The 24,814-nt window shown below is 41.8% G+C and overlaps 1 protein-coding gene across 7 annotated transcripts in view; it reads left to right on the top strand.

Annotated features, from left to right (window-relative positions):
* Positions 1-24,814, top strand: part of MTUS1 (microtubule associated scaffold protein 1) — a gene marked incomplete at its 5' end in the record, with an annotated part of 168,740 nt that overhangs the window by 140,078 nt on the left and 3,848 nt on the right. For 5 of the 7 annotated variants that reach the window (XM_080796036.1, XM_080796034.1, XM_080796037.1 and 2 more), the window contains 6 exons: positions 2,373-2,439; positions 17,099-17,313; positions 18,560-18,665; positions 19,746-19,819; positions 19,966-20,061; positions 22,510-22,626. In XM_080796036.1, coding sequence (XP_080652162.1) covers positions 2,373-2,439; positions 17,099-17,313; positions 18,560-18,665; positions 19,746-19,819; positions 19,966-20,061; positions 22,510-22,626 — 675 coding nt within the window. Of the gene's footprint in view, positions 1-1,118; positions 1,351-2,372; positions 2,440-17,098; positions 17,314-18,559; positions 18,666-19,745; positions 19,820-19,965; positions 20,062-22,509; positions 22,627-24,814 lie in introns of those variants that run through there. The other 2 variants (XM_080796039.1, XM_080796035.1) reach the window with 2 other exon arrangements.

Below are 24,814 nucleotides of genomic sequence, written 5' to 3'. Positions count from 1 at the left end.
GCTTGTGGCTATTAAGCTTTAGGTTTTCTTGACATGGAGTGACAAATCTTGCTAATACTTACTTGAACTAAATTGCTAAGCAAACAAAATTAAGGCTTAAATTCATGGCATCAGGAGAAGCATGTAATATATGTATTTTTATGTGCTTTCCCCCCAATTTTATCCAGATTGATTTTCCTCAAGGCTTAATTTCTATATCAGAAAACTCATGACTTGTTCATTTTTTAAAAACCTGGACGCACTGATTTGTGATTTCAGAACAACTTAATACTGCACTTAAAAATCAAGCATTTAGGGGCGCCTGGGTGGCTCAGTGGGTTAAAGCCTCTGCCTTCAGCTCAGGTCATGATCTCAGGGTCCTGGGATCAAGCCCCACATCAGGCTCTCTGCTTGGCGGGGAGCCTGCCTCCCCTTCTCTCTCTGCCTGCCTCTCTGCCTACTTGTGATTTCTGTCTGTCAAATAAATAAATAAAATCTTAAAAAAAAAATCAAGCATTTAGAATACATTAATAGCAAAACATACTCAATGAGGACATGTCCTGAAATCGCAGTCACTGTTAACTATCCATGTGACCGTGTTAGCACATTGTTCCTTAAGTTCTCAGCTCTTTTAGTGAGAGACCACCACAAAGTAAAAAAAGCTTTGGATGATGTCTGCTCTCCAAGTCCCAAATCAGCATTTCACGTTTGCCCTTTAACACCAGTGGACCGTGTTCTAAGCATTGAGATTAAATTTCGCGGCAAGCACCATCCGTTTCATGATAATGTCATTTTAAATTGTAAATCACAAAATGCGCACTTGGATTGTTCTCCAGCTAGTTCATAGGCTTCTTCAGTATACAGGTTTCGGAGAACAAGTTTTTCTTTTCTCTTGGTAAGTGTGATAATCTAATGACCTCAATTAAAGAGGGGGACTAAAGAGGCTCACAAATCTAAAAATAACTCCATTATCCAGGCAGAGAAGGTCCGTTTTTCTTTCCACTGTACCAGCTGATATTTAAGTAAGTGGCCATCGATCAGTCTAATGTCTGGCTCTCGTTTTTCATAAATGAAGGGCTGTGGCTTTAAGTAATCGCAGGCTGCTTGTGCCAAAGGCAGAAGCTGCAGAATCAGCTTCTGCCAGGAGAGAGGCATACGGTAACCTGCAGGACGCGAAGTAAGGCTAACCGAGGACCAATGGCGCTCCTCCCGATAGAGCTTTGAATGTAGGCAGACCCGACTGGTGGGTGGTGTGGCCACCTGTGCACTTCTTGGACAGTGCGGGGGGTGGGGACAGTTGGAGACAGAAGCTGGAAAATGGGCTGCTCCAGCAGCAAAATGTGCCTCTATCCTCCATGTGCAGCAACAAGGGTAATTAGTATTTGCTTCTAGTGCGTTTCTGGAAGAATATCAGGGACCGAGGCAGAGGTGGTCTGGAATTAGTGGGGGGACGCTTTGAATGGCAAGCAGCTCTTGCCTGCGGAAGACTGGGTCTCATGATCTCTGCAGTAGTGTAAGCAGGATGCCGCGGGAGCTCCGTCCGGGGTGATCCTAGTGAGGGCTTTGAATTCTGCCTTTTCCTTAGTTAATCCCTGGTGGTGGAGTATTTACCTTTTAAGAAACTATTGCTGTATTTGTGTGTGTGTGTGTGTGTGTGTGTGTGTGTGTGTGTGTGTGTGTGATCTCTTTGAGTTGCTGGGAACTTGGAAATTGTTCTTCTTTGCAGTATAAATAATAGCTTTTTTGATACTGAAACAGTTGCCTGATTCTCTTTGATTTGTTTCTCTAGCGTCACCTTATAATTATAGCTGATCCCAAGTTTAATAATCCTTAGAAAACTAATGTGGAGCTGAGTAAAATTAATCTAATTTTGTCTTTTTTTGAAGGCTTGTTTTTGGCTGTAGCTGTATAACAAACTTGTATGTCCCTTTTAGAAAGATTGACCTTGCAACAAAACTTTTTTTATTTGCAAATACAGGACAAAGTGCATATAAGTGCATACGTTTAGAACATTAAATATTTATCTTAAACTGATTACTGCTTTATTGCCCTTGGAGGAGGAGAATGCATTAAGTCTTAAGTATGCATTTGCTGAGAGGTTCTGCGGATCAGCAGTGAAGCCTGGCTCAAAGTAAATATTTTTAAAAGTGCCATGCAGTGCCTCAAATGAAAGTTTCACGAGGACCTGAGAAAATAAAGATTTTTGAAACATGAATTTCCTTAACAACTAAGGGACATCTGTGTTTTTCTTTAACAACTCAAACTGTTAGTCTAAATGATTCATATCTTGGCTTCTCCATTCTGAGTCTCATTTTCCTGGTGATAACGAATGTGTGCCTTTCTGAAAGGGACCCTCTTGAAAACATTAGTAACTTGATGTGTGTTTTCCGCAGCGGGAGGAAGCACTGAAACAACACAAAACCCTATCTCAAGAACTTGTTAACCTTCGAGGAGAGCTAGGTAAGAGCTTGTTTTTTTTATTTCTTTGTTGGTTTTTGTTTTGTTTTGTTTTGTTTTTACTAAGTTTCACAGCACAAGGGGACAGCTGGAAAATTTGGTTTTCCTATCTGCATCGCGGCTGGATGGCATGCTGGCAGTGGGTAGCTGTCCCACTCTGGTATCTCTGTGCAAACACTTACTATCAACATTTCTTTTGAATCTTGGCAGCCTGACCTCTAGTTCACAGAATTCCTGGCACTGATCTGACTAAGCCTAGCAGAGCTTCTGATGACCAAAACATTGCTCTTCCTAAAGACAGGGCAGAGTGATTTCTGGAATTGTATGCGTTCCTGTTAAATAATCCCGTCATATTTTTTTTCTGAACCTCTTTCTGTGTTAAAGAGTGATGAGAAAATGCCTTTTCTGATAATAGTAACTACATTACACTTGCTCAGGGCACTTTGAGAGGAGTGAGCCTACAGAAAAGAAGGACGTGTGCATCCAGGGTGGCCTGCCTGGAGAAGGCATCCTCTGTGCCCCTGTTACAAGTTGAACAGGGCTTATGGTGAATAAGGACCTGGTTCCTCCGGTAGCCATGGGTCTCTGATGTCTGTAGCACCCACTACCCAGTGCTGTGGTTCCCAAGCTGAGCTCAGTTTTGGGTCTTGTCTCCCCTGGAAGGGTCCTCAGGGTTCAGGCAACAGAGGCAGTACTGCCTTTCCTACCTCATGTGCTATGCTGGAGTGAGCCAGCTGCCTTGGGATCCCCCAGTCAGCCACGGGCACCTCAGGCCTGGAGAATCGGCTTCCGACTTTCGCTTCAGCCAGGTTTTCAGTTGTTCATTAAAAGGCTGAGTTCCTTGCCCTTTGCAATTTTCTGTGTATGCTGACAGCCTCCTCTTCAAGTGTGAGTGGCTGTGTGTATAAATAATGCAAAAGCAACAGCCAGTGTTCATCCAGTTCTAGAAGAAACTGCCCATTTTTCTTTGGACAAGACCAGAATTTCAACATTGTCAGTATAATTTGCTGGACTTGAAGGTTTTCTTCCCCCGCCCGCCACCCCCACGAAGGCAAAGATCAAAGAGCATTTAATGTGGGGCCATGACTTGTCTCTGCGCTCCTCTCCCCACCCCCCACCGCCAAGGAGAGGCAATCCCCAACTCTTGGCTCACCTTCCAGGTTCTTAATACCTAGCTGGGGCATCATTTTCTCCTGACCTTATTTTAGGCTATGGAAATGAAGAACTCTTTATAAAAAAGTAATGTTAAGACAGATGGAACTTCGGGACCCCGAAGACTCGTGAGTTCTAGGGAAACAGTTCAAGGAAACCACAGCCGAGAAACAGGCTTCTGGCTGTAGCGCTCGAGGCTTTCTGCCATGTCAACCGGACTGTTCTCCCTTCGATCGCCCAGATGACCAACTTAATTTGCTTTTGTCTGTGCCTTAAATAGTGTAATGGAGCTGGAGTGAGCAGGTCAGGAAAGAGGCCTTTGTGTGTGTGTTTCAGAGTTCGTTATGACCCAGTGGAGGTGGAGATGAGCCTACCTGCCGGTTCACATTTCAGCCTCTCCCCGAGACGAGGCCGAAACAGCCGTGGAACACTGCGCTCATTCATGCTGCTTGAATGGGGGATCCTCCTTTTACCTTTTAGCGGAGAGCACAATGAAAGGATCCGAATGGGGATCCATTCATTGGATCAGCACTCCCGTTGGTCACAGAGCCTGACAGGAAATAGCCTGGCAGTTAGTACCCATTCTCCCCTTTTCTTCCATTTGTGATGGGGAGAGTGTGCCCTGGTGTGTTTTCCTGCTGCTGGCCCAGTGTCCGGATGCGGTGGTTGGCCTGTGTGTATCGTTCGTCACACAGGTGGGAGCTGGCTGAACCCGGAAGTAGAGGATTCTTGTCAGGAGAATGAGTGAGACGACAGTGCGAATGTCAGTCAGCGGAGGGGATGACGGGGAATGTGTCCTTGCTCCTGTCGCATGAGGTAGGACTGCTCAAGGGACTATGGAAAGCATTTGGGGAATGGTTTCAGTGAGGGGAGAGGAGAGAAGAGAAGAGAAGGCTTTACATAGTTCTTCTGGTGGAACGGTCCAGGAAGAACATCCTAAAAACTGCCAGAGGAATTGTTCGTAGCATGAGCCGAGATGAAAGAAGATAGGTTACATAGCAAAGTGGGAAATGCAGTTTTAAAATTTGAGGCAATAGGGGCGCTTGGGTGGCTCAGTGGGTTAAAGCCTCTGCCGTCGGCTCAGGTCATGATCCCAGGGTCCTGGGATGGAGCCCCACATCGGGCTCTCTGCTCAGCAGGGAGCCTGCTTCCTCTTCTCTCTCTGCCCGCCTCTCTGCCTACTTGTGATCTCTGTCAAATAAATAAATAAATCTTTAAAAAAAAAGATTTCATAAAAAAAAAAAATTTGAGACAATAGTATAGAATGCTTAACCTGTGTGGTCACACTCTCAGGGTCCAAATCTTTGGTGGCTGGGTGATGTAGGAACAAGTCACGTGACAGGTCTTGAGTCACAGTTTCATTCTCTATTCAGTGGCACTAATAATGGTCTGCTCAGGGGTGGTCATGAGGATGACATGAGGTAACTCACTGTGAAGTGCCTAGCACCAGGTGTCACCTACTACTAAATAGTAGGAATGCACGTGTGCAGTTTATAGCTGTGTAGTAATTACCCACATTGGCTGTGTTTGGGGGGCATGGACTACACTGCAGGGAAGGAATTGTAATTAGACCAAATACTATTAGAAATCCCTCAGGATGAGCTGGGTGTTTTGTTTGTTTTCCGACTCCAAGGGCAGAGAGACATGGTGGGTCCCTTCCTGACGCAGTAGAAGGACTTGCCATGTGGAGTCTGCAGTGTAGAATTGGGTCCACGTATTCTAGCTAGGAGTTGCCTCACTTCTTTGAGTCCAGTTTCCTCATGGGACTTAGGAAGTTAATGCGTATTTGGCTGGATTGTCATGGAGCTTGGATAAAACAGTGAGATGTATGAAGCAGCTGTCATAGTGCCTGGTCTGCCACAGGCACCTCAAGAAGAGGAAGCGCTACTACCATCACTATCATCCAAGTGTCCACCATTTCTCTCCAAAATAATGGGGGGCTCTTGTTGTAAGTCTCCCGCTGGGTGCTGTTTCTTTTCTTTCCTTTATGAAAATATAGGCAAGGTTCCTAAACTAAGAACTGCAAAAATAATAATAATAATAATAAAATAAAGGACAGCTGAAACTCTGGAGCACTGAAACCCAAGTAAAGTCTGTGATAGTGGCCTTTGGAATCTAACTGCCTCCAACTGTCTGCTCCATTGACTGACTTTCCTGTTGTCTCACTAGTTACTCTGACAAGTGTCCTCTACTGCCAAGTTCACTCAACTGAGCTCAGAACAAAAGCCATAAGGCTCCCCCCACCCCTGGAGTCCTCAATACTTTACAACCATGTATTTATTGTGTCTTGTGTTTTCTTGTTGTCTTCAGATAGTAAATTGCTTCGTTTCAAGGATTCTTTTCTCCTTACTATGGAAAAAATATATATGCTTTCCATTTTCCTAAGAAATTGATAAGTATTGATGGGCATTTGAAGTGTTTGGGTGTTGGTTTCTTTGTATTTAAGGACATTGTGTGGAAATTAAAATTGCAAAGTGAGAGGAAAATAGCCCAGAGTTATGGCACCCTTGACAGAGCTTTTATTTTTGCATATTCTCTTGTGTCTTTGTTTATATGAATATATATGACTTCATGTCTTGACTTGTTTGTGAAGTTATGACTTACATAGAGTGGAATGCTTGTTGATAAACACGTATATAACCTACACCTTTATCAAGGTATTGAAGATCTCTGTCCTCCCAGAAAATCTCCTCATGCTCCTTTCCAGTCAATGACCAACCCCCCCAGAAACAAACACTGATCTGATTTTTATCATGTAAGTTATCTTGTGTATCCTAGAATTTCGTATAAATGGAAACATGCATTATGTTATGTCTGATATTTTTCACACAGAAAAAATCCTTTTGAGATTCATTCATGTTGTTTTATGTGTCTTCTGATCTGTTTAGCACGTGTCAAACACTTTTCCATCTTGCCTCATAGTCTTCATTATGGTTATGCTGAATGACTTGGGAAAGTCTTCGTCGATGTTGCTTGATTTCACTAACCCCTTTAGGGTCAGAGTATAGCGAGGGTTTCACTGTCTGCTGTTATCCCCTGCATTCCCCTGGTTTCAGCTACAACCTGTAGGGTCATGATGCACTGATTTATTTTCCTAGTTCTCTCCTTCCAAGCTGTAGATGTGTTTTGCCCAGTGCAGAGCTGCCTCCAGGAGAACCAGTGGTATAATCAGACCTTCGGACTCCCCAACCCCTTGCTTCCTTAATGTAATGTTCTGCAGTGTCTCCTCCTTCAGGCCTCTTTTCCTCAAAGTCTATTCATCATCTTCTGCAATGACATCATCACTCACTCACCACCCAAGCTAACAACAGGTATCACACGCCTTTTCCTCCATCTTCTACGTGATAGTCTGTGTTCTAAGTATCGCAGTATCTGGATCTGTCCCTCCTCTGCCTTCTGGCTGCTGCTGTTCTAATTTAAGCCCCATAATTGCTCACCCCAGATATATTCCAGTGGTCACCCAACAGGTCACCTTGCTCCAGGCCTGCTTCTGTCCTCTCCACATGCTACCGGGACCATATTTAAAATAAATCTCACATCTGTCCTCTATTGGACATCTTTAACAAACGTCAGTGACTTCATTTGGGCTTTGGCAGAAAGTCCAAATACCCTCTGGCTGCCATGTATGGTTTGACTGGGACTCTCAGCCCAGCTTCATGATGTCGGGGAATTCCTTTGCCTTTCTTCACACTTTCTTTCCTCTCCTCACACCCCAGCAATGGGTCCATTCATACCTCTCTGGCACATGATATTCTCTGTGCTTGAAATGCTCTCTTTTTTACTGCCTTTCTATTTTTGCTTCTTAAACGTCTCCTTAACGTACCTCGTTAAGTCCTAATGAAAATATCATATCATCAGTTGAGTTTTACCTAATCTTGCAAGCAAGTTCATTGTGCCCCCTACTGTGACCTTCAAGAAACTCTGTTCTTCGGGTAGTTTCTAGACCTCTTCTCACAATCCAGAACAATGGAGCCCTTCAGAGACTGTATCTCCTTCACATTGGCAGCTCTACCTGCTGATACCTTTGTGTCTGGCACTCACTACCTCAGTGAATGAATGACTTTTGTATTGAAGATGGTAACTAGGGAAAGTTGGTATTATCCTTATAAATTATAATACTCAGTGGTTTTGTGTACGAATGTTTTCCTGCAAACCATTTAAAAATAACGTGCATGTTTTTAAGACTGAATAATAATAAAGTAAGGTGAACTATAATTCCCTTGGAAACATTTTATAATTATGTCTGACAGTGCCAGTTAGATCATTTTGAAAGTGTTAGCCCTTGAAATAGATGACAGTTCAGTTTAATGGTCTGTATCCGCAGCAAGCATTTGGCCTCTGGGATGGGGAATAAGTATATCATTCTGATTTTTTTAAGAGTTGTGTTGGATCAAAACCAGTATGATAGAGAACCATAAATTATGATCTTCAGGAGTTCCTACTGCTTTTTGTTAATCACTAGAATCACATTTTTATCTAAATTAATGAAGAAAAGGTATTTTTTTATTGAAAAGGTATTTTATATGTTTAGCCATCAGAATTAATAGCTAATGTACATCTTTTTTATAGATGTTCCATCTATTTTTATTCAAGTTTTTCATCCTACTGAGACTTAAATATCTGGTCAAATGAACTAGATTTCCGAACCTTGAGATGCCTCTATTCACAGGCATTCCTGTAAATTTAATATCGTTTGCACTGAGCTATTTGGACAATGCACATCTCTTTTATACATTTGTCCTAATAGTTTCTATTTAATGCCACAAATGGGATTTGAACTCTTAATTCACTAGGACTAGTTGACTGTTCTTCTGTGTGTATAAAAATTATGAGCTGGATATGGCAGTAAGATCTACTGAATGCCAGCTCTTTCCCGACAGCAATACTCAGCTCCAAGTCTACTGGTTAGTATTTTATTAAAAGACAGGAAAGGGAAGGGAAGGGAGGGAGGGAGAGAGGGAGGAAGGAAGAAAGGAAAAGAAACTGAGGCTTAAAAGTGAAGTAACCTTCCTAAGGTCAGACAGCTAGAGGGCAAAGTGCCTGGATAACGACCTAGGTAGCATCGGTAGGTCCAAACTCCTATTCGTGGTAACAGGGAAAGCATGATGAAAATATTCGAAAGGTCAGAAAATCGTGTGATACAAGTACTCCTTTGCATTGGTAACAACTTTTAGGACCTTTCTATTCAAAAGTACAGGAAGTACTGTCAGATTAAAATAGGACTTGTTATCATCAGTTAGGGAAAAGTGACTTGGCTCTGCCAGAAGCAGTGTATAAATTGTCTAAGCAACACTTGATTGGTGTCTACGAACTTGAGGCTCCCACACACCTTGTGGAATGTGTTAATTCTTTCAGGAGTTTTGTCTACAGTTATGACTTAACAGCCTATGTATTTAAAGTGATTTTTAAACTCTGTACGGTTAAGTCACTTTGGAGTTGCAGAATTCCAGAAGTGGTTTTTGAAGTGGGCTTTAATGAAAAAACTGCTAATATAATGAGAACCAACTCTATACCCAAAGAGAATTCTTTCTCTCCCTGAGCTGACTGAGGATGGTTTTGATACCACCTCAGACATAAACCGTTTTCCCCATCCATGGCCGTCCATCGCATACTCAGCCTTTGGCTGGCTGTGTCTTTAAGTAAAAGGTCACATTCTGTCACCTCTTCAGATACACAGTAATACCAAGGGTATCTGTTTTGAAAGCCTATAGAGGCTTCTTCCTTCTTCTGTAACTTGTCCTAACTTGTCCTTGTCCAGTTTGATAGGATCAGTTTTGACTAATGTCATATGTCCAGAACGCTGGTTCTCAGACTTCCCTGTGTGATAAAATAGACCAGGTTAGAATCCAGATTCATAGTTGTGACTCAGGTGGCTTGGGAACAGAGCCCAGCAACGCGCTTCTGATGACTGCAGGTGATTATCATATAGTGTTCCATGGGGTACACTTTGACACCACCCTAGGGGTCCAGAATGTTGTTTTTTTATTTAAAGTATATACGAATCAAGTAAGCCCAGCAAGACAGTCAACAGTAATGCCAGAAAGCACCAACTGAATTGAGTCTGTTCTTGTACATCGGCTTCCAAATGAGCATTAGATGCATTGTTTTCATGTCATTGTGATTTCTTTAAAGTCCTAACTGATTTTTCTCAGGCCTGAAGCATAGAACCCTGTGTCTGTTACCCTGCCAGGCTTGCATCTCTGATCCACTTTCATGCCTAAATGTTTTCACTGGTCCATGGAATGTTGCTGTTGTCATTGCGAGAGCATCTGTTTTGCAGCATGTCGTTGGCCAGTGAGTAAGTTGAAAAACAGCAGAGCCTTTTCAGACTTGTATTGGCAGCGAGACCCAGAGGCTCTGAGGAGGCCCAGCTGGCCCCTCTGTACCTAGATTGGCTGGCTGGGCCAGATCATCTCTCTCTACCCCACTGCTCCCCCCCCCCCCATTCAACACAAATCAGTGTTGAGGGGGGAGATCTTTTTTTTTTTTTTTAAACCTGCCTTATCTTATCTTGCAGTTTTTCTAGCTTCTACAAGAGAACATACCTTAATAGTCTCAGACATCCCTTGCATGTACAGATTAAATTCTCGCTTACACGTCACAAGTTGTGGGGCACCTGGGTGGCTCAGTGGATTAAGTCTCTGCCTTCGGCTCAGGTTATGATCTCAGAGTCCTGGGATCGAGCCCCACATCATGTGCTCAGCAGGAGCCTGCTTCCTCTTCTCTCTCTGCCTGCTGCTCTGCCTACTTGTGATTTCTCTCTCAAATAAATAAATAAAATCTTAAAAAAAAAAAAAAAGACACATCGCAAGTTGAGAAAATAGCCCTCCAGATGAGGTTCTGAGCTCTGTGCTGTATATCTGCATTGAAAACATTGAGTAGATTGGTGTCCTGGACCCAATTCTGCCCCTTCGGTTCCCTTGCCAGTAAAAGGACATTGAAGATAATATCTCTTTTATTAACTCAAAACACCGTTACATGAAATTATAGGTGTGAGAGCACCTTGTAAAGCGTGACCTGAATTTAAAAGGAAACTAGTATGAGTTATGGAAGAATTGAGAGGCCAGGCATTTTGTAAAGCAAATTCCTAATAAGTTAGGATTAGTGAGAGGCTTTTGAAAATAGTTCATGTTGATTCACATAATTCCCAAGAGCCATCAGAAAGCTGTCTGTAGCTCATTTTGAAATTTAGAAGAAGACTGTTCTCTGCCACGTGACTGCCAAATTTCTTGGTCATAGAAGGAAGTAGTACATTTTGGAAAGAAACTGGAGGTCTTCTGAGTCAATGATCATGGCGTAGGCAGTTTTTGAAGACTTACTCTACAAAATCCGCACCAAACACTAAAGTTAGTGGAATGGGTGGTGTTTGTTCCTGCCTTGCTCACCAGGAAACTGAGAGGCGGAAAGTTGGAATTGACCATGGTTGGATAGTCTAAGTCCCTACCCTTTGGTTGTAGGCTCCCTGGCCCTTCCCCCATGTAGTGATTTACTTCTTACAAGTGGCATCTTGATAACTTTATTCACTTATATCTCTATCTCCCATTTTAAACAGATGAGACCCTGGTTTAAGAGAGTAACTTCTGTAGTCATTCACCGTGGGAGTGGGTCATGACCAGATATCCCTCTGTAGAATAAGAATAATATTCTGAAGTAGTTAGTTATGCTACTATGGTAAAAGATAGCGTTCCCATTCATGCTTCTGGGGCCGGGGTACAGGAGAAGTAAGATGAGATACTTACTTGTTTCTCCTTTACTGTTATAGACAATTGGGAGCATATTATACATGCATTTCTGCACCTTGTTATTCCACTTAACAGTTCTTGAAGTTCAATACATAAAGAACTTTATCACTCTCTTTAAATAGCTTAATTAAATTGTCTTATTTTTGGAAAGCATTCCATTGTTTTGATACACCACAGTTAATTTAACTGGTTCCTTCCTAGTAGACATTAGGGTGTTTCTGATGTTTTGCTGTTATGGAAATGCTCCAGTGAAAAACCCCAAACATCCTTCATTTTATATATATGGGAATATATGTGTATAGATTCTTACTAGTGGAATTGCTGGGTCAGTGGACTATGCAGAGAAAACATGACAGGCCAAAATTAAGAGACATTCTAAAATACCTGACTCCAAAACTGTCCTGATGGAGGGCTGGGGGAAGACCCACTCACAGACCAGAGAAGACTCAGGAAACATGACAACTATCTTGGATGGGATCCTGGAACATAAATAAGGGACAAAGTTTGGAGTTGAGTTCATAATAGTGTGCCAATGTTGGTTTCTCAGTTTCAACAATGTCCCTTGGTAGTGTGCAATGTTAATGTTAGGGGGAAAGGGGTGAGAGGTATCTGGAAACTATTCTCTGTTCGCAGCTTCTCTGAAGTTCTAAAATTAATCTCAAAGTTTTTTCTTAAAAAAGCATTAGTGGAAAAACTGGTAAAGTCCAAATGAAGTCTATAGTATGGTTACTAGTATTGTTCCAGTGTTAAAACCTTAATTGTGACAAATGTCTCATGATTACGTAAAATGCTGACATTTGGGACAGCTACGTGGAGAGTATGTAGGAACTCTGTGTACTATCTTCTATAAATCTAAAATTTTCCACAATTAAAAGGTTTTTTTAAAGCAAGTATACTTTCCTGAGAAGTATGTGCTTTATTTTCCTTTTCAGATTTTTATTAAATTCTAGTTAGTTAACATATAGTGTAGTATTAGTTTCAGGAGTAGAATTTAGTGATTCATCACTTACATACAACACCCAGGGCTCATCACAAGTGCCCTCCTTAGTCCCCATGACCCATCTAGCCCTTCCTCACCCCCATTCCTCCATCAACCCTCAGTTTGTTCTCTGTTGTTAAGAGTCTCTTATGGTTTGCCTCTTACTCTTTTTCCCCTTCCCCATGTTCATCTGTTTCATTTCTTAAATTCCACGCATGAGTAAAATCATATGGTATTTGTCTCTCTGGCTGACTTATTTCACTTAGCATAATATCCTCTAGTTCCATCCACATTATTGCAGATGGGAAGATTTTCATTTTTTTGATGGCTTAGTAATATTCCTCTGTGTGTGTGTGTGTGTGTGTTTGTGTGTGTGTGTGTGTGTGTGTGTGTGTGTGTGTGTACACACTTCTTTTATCCATTAATCAGTAGATGGACATTTAGGCTCTTTCATAATTCGGCTGTTGTTGATAACGCTGCTATAAACATTTATGCCCCTTCAAATCTATATCTCTGTAGCCTTGGGGTACATACCTAGTGCAGTTGCTGGATTGTAGGGTTTCTATTCTGTTCTTTTTAAGGAACATCCATACTGCTTTCCAGAGTGGCTACACTGGTTTGCATTCCTACCAATAGTGCAAGAGGGTTCCCCTTTCTCCTCAACCTTGCCAGCATCTGTTGTTCCCAGTGTTTGTTAATTTTAGCCATTCTGACTGGTATGAGGCAGTATCTCATGGTTTTGATTTGTATTTCCCTGATGATGAGTGACGTTGAGCCTCTTTTCATGTGTCTGTTGCCCATCTGGATGTCTTCTTTGGAAAAATGTCTATTCATGTCTTCTGCCCATTTCTAAACTGGATTATTTGTTTTTTGGGTGTTGAGTTTTAGAAGTTCTTTATAGATTTTGGATACTAACCCTTTATCAGATATGTCATTTGCAAAAATTTTCTCTCATTTTGTGGGCTGCCTTTTGGTTTTATCAATTGTTTCCTTTGCTGTGCAGAAGCTTTTCATCTTGATTAAGTCCCAATAGTTCATTTTTGCTTTCATTTCTCTTGCCTCCAGCGACATGTCTAGTAAGAAGTTGCTATGGCCAAGGTCAAAGAGGTTGCTGCCTGTGTTCTTCTCTAGGATTTTGACGGTTTCCTATCTCAACTTTAAGTTTTTCATCCGTTTTGAATTTATTTTTTTTACGTGGTAAAGTAAGAAAATGGTCCAGTTGAGAGAAAAGAGTGAAGGTGTCTAGCACTAAAAGCAGGTGTCTGACTTCCCAGGTGGCTAGAAAGAGAGAGGGACTCAAAGCAGGAAAGAAACGTTAGACACAGGCATCTCGTCTCCCTCATAGCTGGTGCAGAGAAGGGGGAACAATGCTTGAAGAAGGGTTGGCACCCACAGCATGCCTACCAGAAGCTCCTGGAGAAAGTGTGTCTGTACAGTTGGGGAATGAAGTCCTCTTATTTTTCTCTTTATCTTTCCTTTCTGTCACAATGTGTGACACACAGTATGTGGCATCATGAAAATTTGTATGATTTCCATGTGACCTTACCTCCTCCTTTTTTCCTTTTTTAGACTTTATGTCCAACTTAGATAAAATCCTCTAAAAGTTGGGATGATTCTGTTGCACCCAGTGTTAGAGCGATAGGAGTAGGAAGGGAAGGTTGGAGGTGTGTGGGTACCATAGTGCCCCACCGTATGTGTGTGTGTATACATTTAGGTTTGACTACTCAACAAGCAAGGCTGCTTTTTAACTGTCACATTGGGTCCTGGGACCCCAAGCGTGTCTTTGAGGACTCTTCAAACACATTTGAACTGGTGGACTTTTTCAAGGCCAGGAATAATAGTAACAACAGCATTTATCACATAGTGACTTGGTTCAGGCACTGGGTCAAGTGCTTCTCCTATATAATCTTATTTAATTCTGCAGGGAAGGTGCTAAATATTATCTGCATTTTTAAAAATGAGGAAATGAAGGCTTAGAAAGCTTAAGTAATTTGTTCAAATCACATGGGCGGTAAATGGTGTGACTGAGAATTGAACCTAATTATTCTAGCTCTTGTCTTTTAAGTCATTTATTTATACTCCTGAGGATTAAAGTATTTTGGGTTGTCTCATGATGAAGCATGCTACCCAGATACAAAAGTGAAGAAAGCTCTATAACATTTCGCAAGAATATTGCAGCTGGAGGGCCATGGTTGTGTAATGGTTTTCTATATAAACAGGACATTTATCAATCTCCAAAGTGAAATGGGTCTCTATGAGATGGAGAGAATACAGATCTAACCTCCTCCTCTTAGAAAAGGCCACGGGGACTAATTAGGTAATGGCTGTGCTTCAGCTCCTCGGGGATGATGGCTAAGGGGCCCAAGATGAATCCAGTTCTATTTTTCAGAGATTCTAATTGACCGTGACATGGGGCCTTTTCTAGAGGTCATCCAGATAACTATGCAAAAAGGGAAAATGCTGAGCATCTCACCACTTTTTCTGAAATACTTTTCCCTTCTCAGTTATGTATGCTTAAACTATGTTGTTCCTGTTCTGTCGTTGGCTTAGAACTCTTCACAGGCATGGTTTGTCCCAGGGTGAAAACACCAACTTCTGTTCTGTTCCATGACCTTCTGCTTTAGGGGTGGCCTTGTAAATGAGTTGATTTCTTTCTTTCCTAAGTCTGAAAACTCTCTTTCTTATCCTAAGGTGGACTGCTGGAGATAGCTTTTGCAGTTCCTCTGCTCTGGCTCTCGACGGTGGTCTGTTGTCACCCTTCGTCACAGACAGGCTTTTAATAATCGCCTAATAAAACAGATTAAAACATCAGGACAGAAAGATTACTTTGTACTCTATGGATGTTGTATTTGTGCAGTAACTCCTTGAAAACCATATCACCTAATACTATGAAAACTCCTTGCTTGCTTGCTCAAAATCCTGCAAAATCTCCTATTTTGTCCTGGCTTTCGTTGGGTGCCTGATGAATTGCCTGAAAGTGACTGGAATTCTGAAGAGAAAGTGAGGAAGAGACAAGGCTGAGCACAGGTGGCATTAGAAACTGCTCCTCGGCTGTCCTAAGCACAAGGGCAAGTCCAGGACTAAACCCAAGGGGTCACATCCATCACCCCTCCCCTCCCCCCAACAGTGTGTTTCTGGCAGGAGGAGCACTCAGAGCCTTGAGGCAATGTTTACATGGATGTCCTTTAAAAAAGTATTTCATGAGCCAAATAAAAATGTCCCTTCAGGATCCCAGGCCAGTTAATTCAGAGTGAAGCTGTTTGTGTGAGGGATGATTTCAGCCCAGCTGTTGTCCACACCACACACCAGGCCTGTTGCAGAGCAAAGGTCTGTGCACAGCTGCCGGCTGATGTCACTGCCTGGGGCTGGGCCTGCGCTTCGGATTGTGGTACTGATTGAGCAGTAAATCCTCCCTCCCCAGCCTGACCCTGACCCATTTTTCCTTTCCCCTCTCCTCTGCCTTCCCTTCACCTCGCTCACAGTGGCCAAGGAAACTTAAACACTTTTAAGCTTTGTTTTCTTTTCTTTTTCTTTTTTAAAATTTTATTTATTTATCTGAGACTGAGAGGGAGCACAAGCAGGGGCAGGGGGAGGGGGCAGAGGGAGAGAAGCAGGCTCTGTGCTCAGCAGGGTGTGAGGCCTCTGAAGGAATACCAATAGGGGACATGTGACTAATATTTCTGCTGCCACATGGCATATTCCCAAGAAAACAAGTCTGCCTCATTGTTGGAGATTCTTCCCAGAAACTGGCCAATTTCACATTACTTAAGTAGAATGATCATTAAGCTAAACTGTCCTTTTCTCTGCCCTGAAACTCTCACTCCTTCTACAACTGCGAAATCCTTACATGAGAGGTAAGGATTAACAACTGAGTCGCCAGGACTCATTTTACATTACTGCCTGGGCACTTTGGGATACTCCTGACAGAGTATCACTCGTTTCACCTGTTTTGAATGCCAGCAAACGAAAGCTGGAAAAGTCAGAAGTCAAGCTTCCTGAGAAATGGTTAAAGATATTCCAGGATTTATTAGAGTGTGGGTGGGCATGCATTTATGTGCAAGTTCTGCCATGTATCGTTAATCGTTACGTGTTTTCAGTAGTGGTGGTGAAGAGTAGGGTGCTTGGATTTTAAATTATGCCTTTCGGATTACTTTGCCTTTAAAAATAATGACCTTCTGATATATTTATATTGTAGCTTTTAAAATGTGCTTTTTTCTAAAGCTGGTATGCTCTGGTGATTGTGTTCAACATATTCTAATACTTTGTTTTTATTACTGTACTTTTGAAATCGGCTCAAATTAAGTCAAAGCTTAAAACCCATTTATTTCTTCTCTCTGATCTTTCCTGTGTCTTAGCTTCTCCCTGCAGGCTGGCCGGCCTTAGAGACGCCTCGGCCAATCAGAGTCGCCTCTCCTTATGGCCCCTGCACTGATTGGTCAACATACAAAAGGGTGATCCTCCCTTGGAAACCGGGTTTTTCTCAAGTACTTCTGTTATTTCTTGCTAGATGGTTGTGTGGGAGTTTTTTGGTTTTTGTATTGTTTTGGTTTGGTTTGGTTTTTGTTTTTTGGTTTGGGGGGTTTTATTTTGCTGCCAGCGACCATTTCCTCTTGTTCCTATTTCTTGTTCACTTTTATACCATTACATTTGAAAATCTGGTCAGGAGAGAACGAAGTACTCTGAGAGTACTGTGTCAGTATTTCCAGACTCATCACAGCTATGCGTGAATGTGATGAATTTAGGACATTGCACAGATGAAATATCTTTTCCCTTTTTCATCTCTTTTCAGTCACTGCTTCATCGACCTGTGAGAAATTAGAAAAAGCCAGGAATGAGTTGCAAATAGCTTATGAAGGGTTCGTCCAGAAGCTAAACCAGCAGCACCAAACTGATCTATCAGAGCTAGAGAATCGGCTTAAAGAATTTTACACCGGGGAGTGTGAAAAGTTCCAGAATATTTACATTGAAGAAGCAGAGAAGTATAAAACTCAGTTGCAAGAGCAGGTCTGTGCCTTTGGAACCTGAGCATGTTCTTGGTCATGGCTATTTATTTAAATTCTAATTGTGGGATGAGGAACTTCCTTTGAACTTCTGTTTATTTAAATAAGTGAAAAAGGGTTTATCAGTTAATTTTTTTCTTATGATCAAAGCAATGTTGAGTGAAAGAAGGGAAGAAAAAAAAGTTTTAAAAAAATCCTTTATCATGCAACCCGGAAGTAATCCCTTTGTGAGCATATTGACATACTGCTAAATGATGGGTTTGCATTTCTTCCTTTTCAAAGTGACACTTAATAACCCATATTTCCCACATATTTTTTTTTTAATGTGAGAAAGATTTATTTAGTTAATTTTAGTTGCACATACCTACTTGGCAATAGAAGACAGTGGGGGGTAAAAACCAAATTCAGATCCACATTTTGTACAATATTTCAAAATATATCCTGTGTTAATTAGTGAAGTATTACAATAAATCCCTAGTAAATCCTAGATTAAAACAGAAGGATATTTTAACTCAGAGGGTTAGAAAAGTTTTTATTTATTTATAAAGTTTTTTTTATTTATTTGAGAGAGAGAGGGAGAGAGAGAGAGAAGCAGGCTCCCTGCTGACCCTGGGGTCATGACCTTGGCAAAGGCAGACTTTTAACCCAGTGAGCCACCCAGGGGCCCCAAGAAAAGCTTATCAATTAAAAAGTGATAGGAGAAATAACAGAGGGAAAGAAAAATGTTTGTATTATGTACAAATGTAAAACATTAAGAAACAACTTACATAATTAAAAGGAAAAAACTGGTGAAAATAATTGGTAGTATATACAACAAAAGAATGCTTAATTTCTTTACCAGAGAGAGCCCATATCATAAGCTTCTCTTTAATTTTCTTGCTTCCTTTTAAAATCAGTTCGCCATTTAGTAAATATTTACTGAGTGCTTACTAGACCAGGCACGCGATAAGGACCGAGGATATAAAGACCAGTATTATAGGCATGGATCGTACATGGTCCTACCACCATGAAACAAAGCCTCATTCCTCATGATGGAGTTGGCTGTTCGCATCAGGGAACGCTGGAGAGCCTGTGTGTTGGTGTTCCTGAGCGGGGACAGAGTGGAGAACTGGGAAGGGCAGATCCAGATTGGCTTGTTCTTTCCAGGCGCTGGGCAGCCCTTTAACTTGAATACACACTATGTATCAAGTCTCCTAATACTGTTGCTTATTACTCAAGACTTTTAATTGTTGTTTTTTTTTTCCTTCTAGTTTGACAATTTAAATGCTGCCCATGAAACCTCTAAGTTGGAAATTGAAGCCAGCCACTCAGAGAAAATCGAATTGCTAAAGAAAGCCTATGAAACCTCCCTTTCAGGCAAGAATGCTTTTTCTTTTTAAATAGATTCAGATCTAATGGAACGACGTGATATGTTTTAAAACGGAAATGATTCATAACTTTCCCTTCCAGAGAATACCCTGTGGTATTCAGTTTGGAGTGTTTTTGCTTTCTTTTTGCATTGTTCATTGTTAGCAGATGCCCTTTTCCCCTTAGGAGGCAAATAATAGTTTGTCACAAATGCCAGCCTTTTTAGAAATAAGAGCTTTTAAAGAACGTAAAGGCCTTTTTGGTAGTAGCTGTTCTTTACCACTTGAAGTCCTGGGAAGTTAAAAGTGTTAGTTTACATCCTAGCGACAGTAAAGGATTGGTGCTAACAACACTTGCTCGCCGACACTCTTGCACACCAACAACACCGTGACATGGAAATGGCACTGGTTGAGTCAAGAAAGAATATTTTAAAATTATTTTGTATTTTAAAATTATTTTATCATGATTGGAAAGGCTGAAGTAAAAGGAAAAGAAGGAGCCATTTCTTTAAGAACACAGAGGATCGTGGAAGTTGTTACACTTAGTCCCATGCACCCCTCAGAGAAGCCTGTAGACGCGGGCGAAGAACTGGCGGGCTCCCTGGTGGCAAAGGCCTTTTCTTATCAGAAAAGTAAAATTGTCCTGAGAAGTCAGAGATGACAACATGTGAAAGTGACTGACCAAGGGTAGATACTAGTAAACACTGTCGTTCTTCCTTCCTGCTAGAATTGGGTTTAATTTTAGACTTCTGTTTGGTTCACGCAGAGCAAATGGAAAAGCACACAGGAACTCCAGAGCACGAGGGCGAAGGCCAGTGTTGGAGGAGCCCTCCCCTGAGGAGGATGCTGTTTCCTCTGGCCTCTGGGGGCCTCTGCGCTCTCCATCATAAAATGGAAATATCTGCCCTACTCCCCTCACAAGGCTAATTTGAGAACAGAGAGCTTAATTCTTATGAAAGCATCTTACAAATATAAAGTAACATAGTCCTACTGCTTCATAATCAACTCTTAGATCTACATGCTCTAACAACTGTAGAATACAGTGATCTCATAGGATGCCATTGCCTCCAAAAAAATCCCTTCTTTTCAGAAATCAAGAAAAGCCATGAAGTGGAAAAGAAATCACTTGAGGATATGCTTCACGAGAAGCAGGAATCACTGGAGGTGGGTCTGTCTCACTCACCCCCACCCCCCCAAAAATAGCCCCATTCCGGAGGTTTGTGTGGTTTGGGTAATGTTTCTGTGTACATTTGCTATGTTTTTGGTGTCTGCTTGCTAACTTGTGCTCCACATTTCATTGTTTGTTTTAGAAACAAATCAGTGATCTGAAGAGTGAAAATGATGCTTTAAATGAAAAGTTGAAATCAGAAGAACAAAAAAGAATATCGAGAGAGAAAGCAAATTTAGTAAGTTGTGTGTGCTTTTCCATCACTACTGAGTTCTCTTCTGCTCAGCTGCCTGTGAGGGTCAGCCCGTGTTCAGCAGCTGGGGAAATGATAGGGGTTTGGAATCCTTTTCCTATGTTGCAGAGTGATTTTTAAACTGGCTTCTTTGTTTACTGGTAGCTTTTAGAAATCCCAAGACCTGACATACAGAGGAAGCCCAGTACATTGCGAGTGGTCTAAACCAATAACTATGGGAAGACAAGAAAATTGTCAGTGAGGGTCAGGGTTTCATGTGAAGACTACACTATTTTTTTTTTTTTTTTCTTAAAAAATCAAAAACCTCCCTGGTATATTGAGATAAAATTGACATAGCACAACATTCAGCCTTTGTTAAATGTGCAGTTCAGTGGTTCACAGATTGTTCATTGGTCACTATTATCTACTTCCAGAACATGTTGTCACTCCAGAAAGAAACCCTGTACCCATTCCCCACTAAATCCCCCCAAACCCCCCATCCCTAGGGAACCACCATTCTACTTTCTTTCTCCATGGATTTGCCAGTTCTGGACATTTCCTATAAATGGAGTCATGTTCTGTGTGGCTTTTTGTGTCTGGATGCTTTGGCTCAGCTTCTGTCCTTGAGATCGATGCATATTGTAATATGTATAGACACTTCATTCCTATCTGTGTCTGACCAATAGGTCATACGGATAATCCTCACTTGGGAAAAGTACAGATTTATCTCGTAAGCTCACCTTTCTCTTGCAACTTGTATCCTAACTCACCTGGCCCCACCTTTTCTGTTTCTGTCTTCAGTGCCACCAATTCCCTTCTCTATGTTTGTGCCTGGGACTGCAGAAGCAAAGTTCTTTTGCCACTTAAAATCTGCTAGCTCGGAAAGTACATGCGCGTGGGTCTCTTAGTGAAATTTTTCACGGATGTCTTTGGATACCCTCTAGACTTTTGAATACAATTGGATGAGACGCGGTCATACCCAGTGAAACTTCAAAGCTATTTATACTGGAAGATTTTTAGACAAAAGAGCGATTTCCCCCCCAAAAAAAAAACCAAAACAAAAAAAAACAAAAAACTAGGCTTACATGCAGGGTGTAAACCTTATAAGTGGTTCCAGGAGTGGGTTTTGAAGGGCTTCCTGGAACTGCAGCAGTTTTGAAAACGAACGGAAACAGATTGAGGAAAGCAGGGTTACCTGAGGCCTGACCTCCTGTGGGAATGCACCTGATGCCCTGGGAGAGCGCATTTGAAGAAGGCCCGGGCCAGCAGGGACATCAGCAAAGGTGCGGTGGAAACGGGGCTGTGAATGCTCGAAGTTTAAAAATGGACATGGTATCGCTTCTCAGCCTTTTGGCTATGATCAAGTGTAAAAATGGACAGAGTAAATAACAGACTAAATGATGTCTCCTTCTAAGAAAAATGAGGTACTGTTTTTTTTTTCCCCCTAAAGATAATGCATCCTGTGTGAAAGGATGAGAGTATTTGAGGCCTGTGAAATTTGGGCAAGAGCTCTGGATTTGCAGACTTGGGTGTTAAGCCTGCCCCAACCCTTTCCCGCTCTGGCACCTTCCCTGAGCCGGTCCCCTGGATTGTGGGACTCTCTGTATCCTATGGAGTGAGGAGTTTGCATAGGTAGTCCTGAGGACGCATTCCCTGATCATCCCTGAGGCTTGGTCTGGAGCCCAGGAGTATAATTTGGATGACTTACCCACTGACACCTGTCTGAGATTAGACATCCGGTCGGTAGATCTGGCATGGTCAGTTTGTATGTTTGGGATGATAGATTTCCAGAACTAAAGCAAGGAGTCAGGATTCCACTCTGGTGGTGTGCTCTAAGAGGATGTCTCCCCTTATGTAGCATTTATTTTAGACAGAATTTTAGTAGTGCATGTGCTGTATGCCGTAGGGTTTCACAGAATAAACGAGAAGGACAGGACAAGCCAATAGAGTCCCCTCATAATAAAAACGCCAAAGACTCAGGACATGATTGTCACTCTGTTTTCCAGAAAACCCTAGAAATGCACTGCCCTTTCACTCCTGATCAGTTACTAACTTTGTTGACAGAGAACAGTTGTTCCCTTTTCTCCCTGCCAAACAGCAATGAAGGACTGTCATGGCCTCAACTCTAGCCAGAGTTGTTTTGCGTTGTAAGCAATGCTTTTTTTTTTTTTCCTCTTCCAGTAAAATATTTGGTGTGACCAGTATTTTCCCATGTTAAGTTCCTGATAAATGAAAGAAGTGTTTGTTTTCAAAGATGAAATGATTTCATTCTTATAACCGAAGACTTTGAGATTACTGTTCTCTTAACCCTTTGTCCGCCTCTTCCTCTAGCTGCTGTGAGAAGGTTAGAAGTCTCTCCCCCAATATCTAAATCTAATCAGAGACTCTGTCTATTAAGAATTGAACAACGTGCGGTTAAATAACCAGAGCTGGGTTCTGCTGTGTCTGTTCCAGAAGAACCCTCAGATCATGTACCTGGAGCAGGAGTTAGAGAGCCTGAAGGCTGTATTGGAGATCAAGAACGAGAAACTCCATCAGCAAGACATCAAGTTAATGAAAATGGAGAAACTGGTATGTTTCTTTCGGGGGTTTACCCGGCAGAAACGAAGTCTGTGGCAAAGGCACTGGGCTCTGAGCTAGAATTGTGCAGCTGTTTTAACTGCTACTTCAAGGTACTTGGAGATGTGCAGAAGGTAACAGAGGCTACATTTGCTTCTGTGGCTTATTTATTGCTGCCTTCTGGAACCTTTTTTTTTGTTTCCCAAGCAATATAGAAAGCAGCATTTGGGTTCTTGGAAAAACCACAACAAACAAATTAGGCTTCCGTTTTAGTGGTCTCTGAATCTTAATGCATCTATGAAGAATCTTAAAATCATGTAAAATCAGTACTTTAATATATCACCAACTCTGGGCTGTTGTCTTATGCCACAGTCAGTTGAAAATGTAAGTGAATCACATTAGGGTAATGCAGTTTGCTATCTAAATGCATCCTCTTTCTCGTGAATTAGAATGTAATAGAAGAGTCGTGCTCTCATAAAATTAATCTGGGTGGACAGATGCAAACATTATGAAAAATATGAATGAAGTGGAGTTTGTAGCCTTGAGGGCAGAACACCGATGTCAGCCAGTGACAAGTTTACTGAGAAGTCCGTGTTTGGGTGGTGTGCCCAGCCCTGGCACACGGCTGCTGGGAGCCAGGAGTTTCACCGAGTGGGCGGGGTTTGGCAAGGAGGCTTAACTGATCCCAGTTATTGCCATACTTTGCCCTTGACTGTGCCAGCTGCCTCCTGTGCCTGTCCCTTGTCCCCCAATTATGAGTGATTCATCATTGAGTGACCGAGTGCCTCGTTCAAGCCCAAACCAGCGCTGGACAACAGGGAGCCTGGAGGCCGCTCTTTGCTTCCTGGTTTGTTTGAGTTTTAGTGTTTGGTTTGGTTCAGTTTTCTAGAGACACCATTACCTCACTGTTGAGGGATGTAATAAGGGCTAAGCCCCCACCTGGATAGGTGGGCACTTTGACATGCCAGGCAGTTTTGATATTTCTTTTAAAGGAAGGAAAGAATTCTTATGGTTTATTAATGGGCCTAATCTGGCATAGATACCAGTTCCTGCCAAAGGTCATCCTGTTCCATCAAGCCTGATAAGTCAGCTAATCACAGTCACTGGTCCTGTGGATCACCCTGCTAATAATTTGTTGTCCCATGTACCATTCATGCATCCAAACTTTTCAAAATACCGTATACATGAAGAACAGGCTCTGTTATAAAATTGACAACACATTGTAATTTTTGTTGACCCAGAAATATTTTTGTTTCTTGCCATGCCCGAGAATTATCATGGTATTCATTAGCATTGAGTTGCTGCAACAGGTAAAGCCATGGTTACTTTATCTTCAGGCATACCTCAGTGAACGATATTGTGGGTTTGATTTGAGACCACTGCAACACCAGTATTGCAATAAAGTGAGTCAAATTGCACTTTTTGGTTTCCCAGTGCACGTAGAAAGAAGTCTGTTAAGTCTGCAATAGCATTATATCTAAACAAAACTAAACAAAAAAATCAATGCACATACCTTAATTAAAAAGTGCTTTTATCTGAGCTTTCAGTGAGTCGTAATCACTAATCAAAGGTCATCATAGCAAATGTAATAATATTGAAAAAGTTTGAAATATTTCCAGAATGACCAAAATGTGTCAAAGACCTTGAAGAGAACAAATGCTATTGGAAAAGTAGCACCAGTAGACTTGCTTGACATGGGGTTGCCACAGATCTTCAATTTATTAAAACAAACAAAAAATCCCCCAGAAAACCCACAATACCTGCAAAGCACAAAGAAGTGACATATAATAAAATAAGGTACGCTTGTATTTGTAAGCTCAGAGCCTGTGTCGAAAATGAGACTCCTAGAAAGCAAGGAAGCTTTCTCAGTACGAAAGCTTTGGTATGAAAACTAGCTCTGCCGGTGGTTGGCTGTGTGGGAACACGAGGGCTAGTTTCCTGTGAAAGGAGGCATTGGATGAGAGAATACTATCAGGCCAATCCCTGCCCAGTCTCTCATTCCAGATTTCCCCACCTCATGTGTTATCTTGAATTCCTTTATAATTACTGGAAATCCCAAGGCTCCCTTTCTCTTAGAGTCTCGTTTTTGGGAAGGTTATGCCACCTGGCTGGCTTGTCCTGAGCACTTTCTGGATAATAGGAAATGTTAAGAACAGTAGGACTCCCAACGGAGAATCATAATCAGAGTGGATTAGTCATA

Source organism: Martes martes (genome assembly GCF_963455335.1).
Source record: "Martes martes genome assembly, chromosome: 2".
In the NCBI taxonomy this organism is placed as follows: Eukaryota; Metazoa; Chordata; class Mammalia; order Carnivora; family Mustelidae; genus Martes; species Martes martes.
This window is presented reverse-complemented; position numbering and strand designations above follow the sequence as displayed.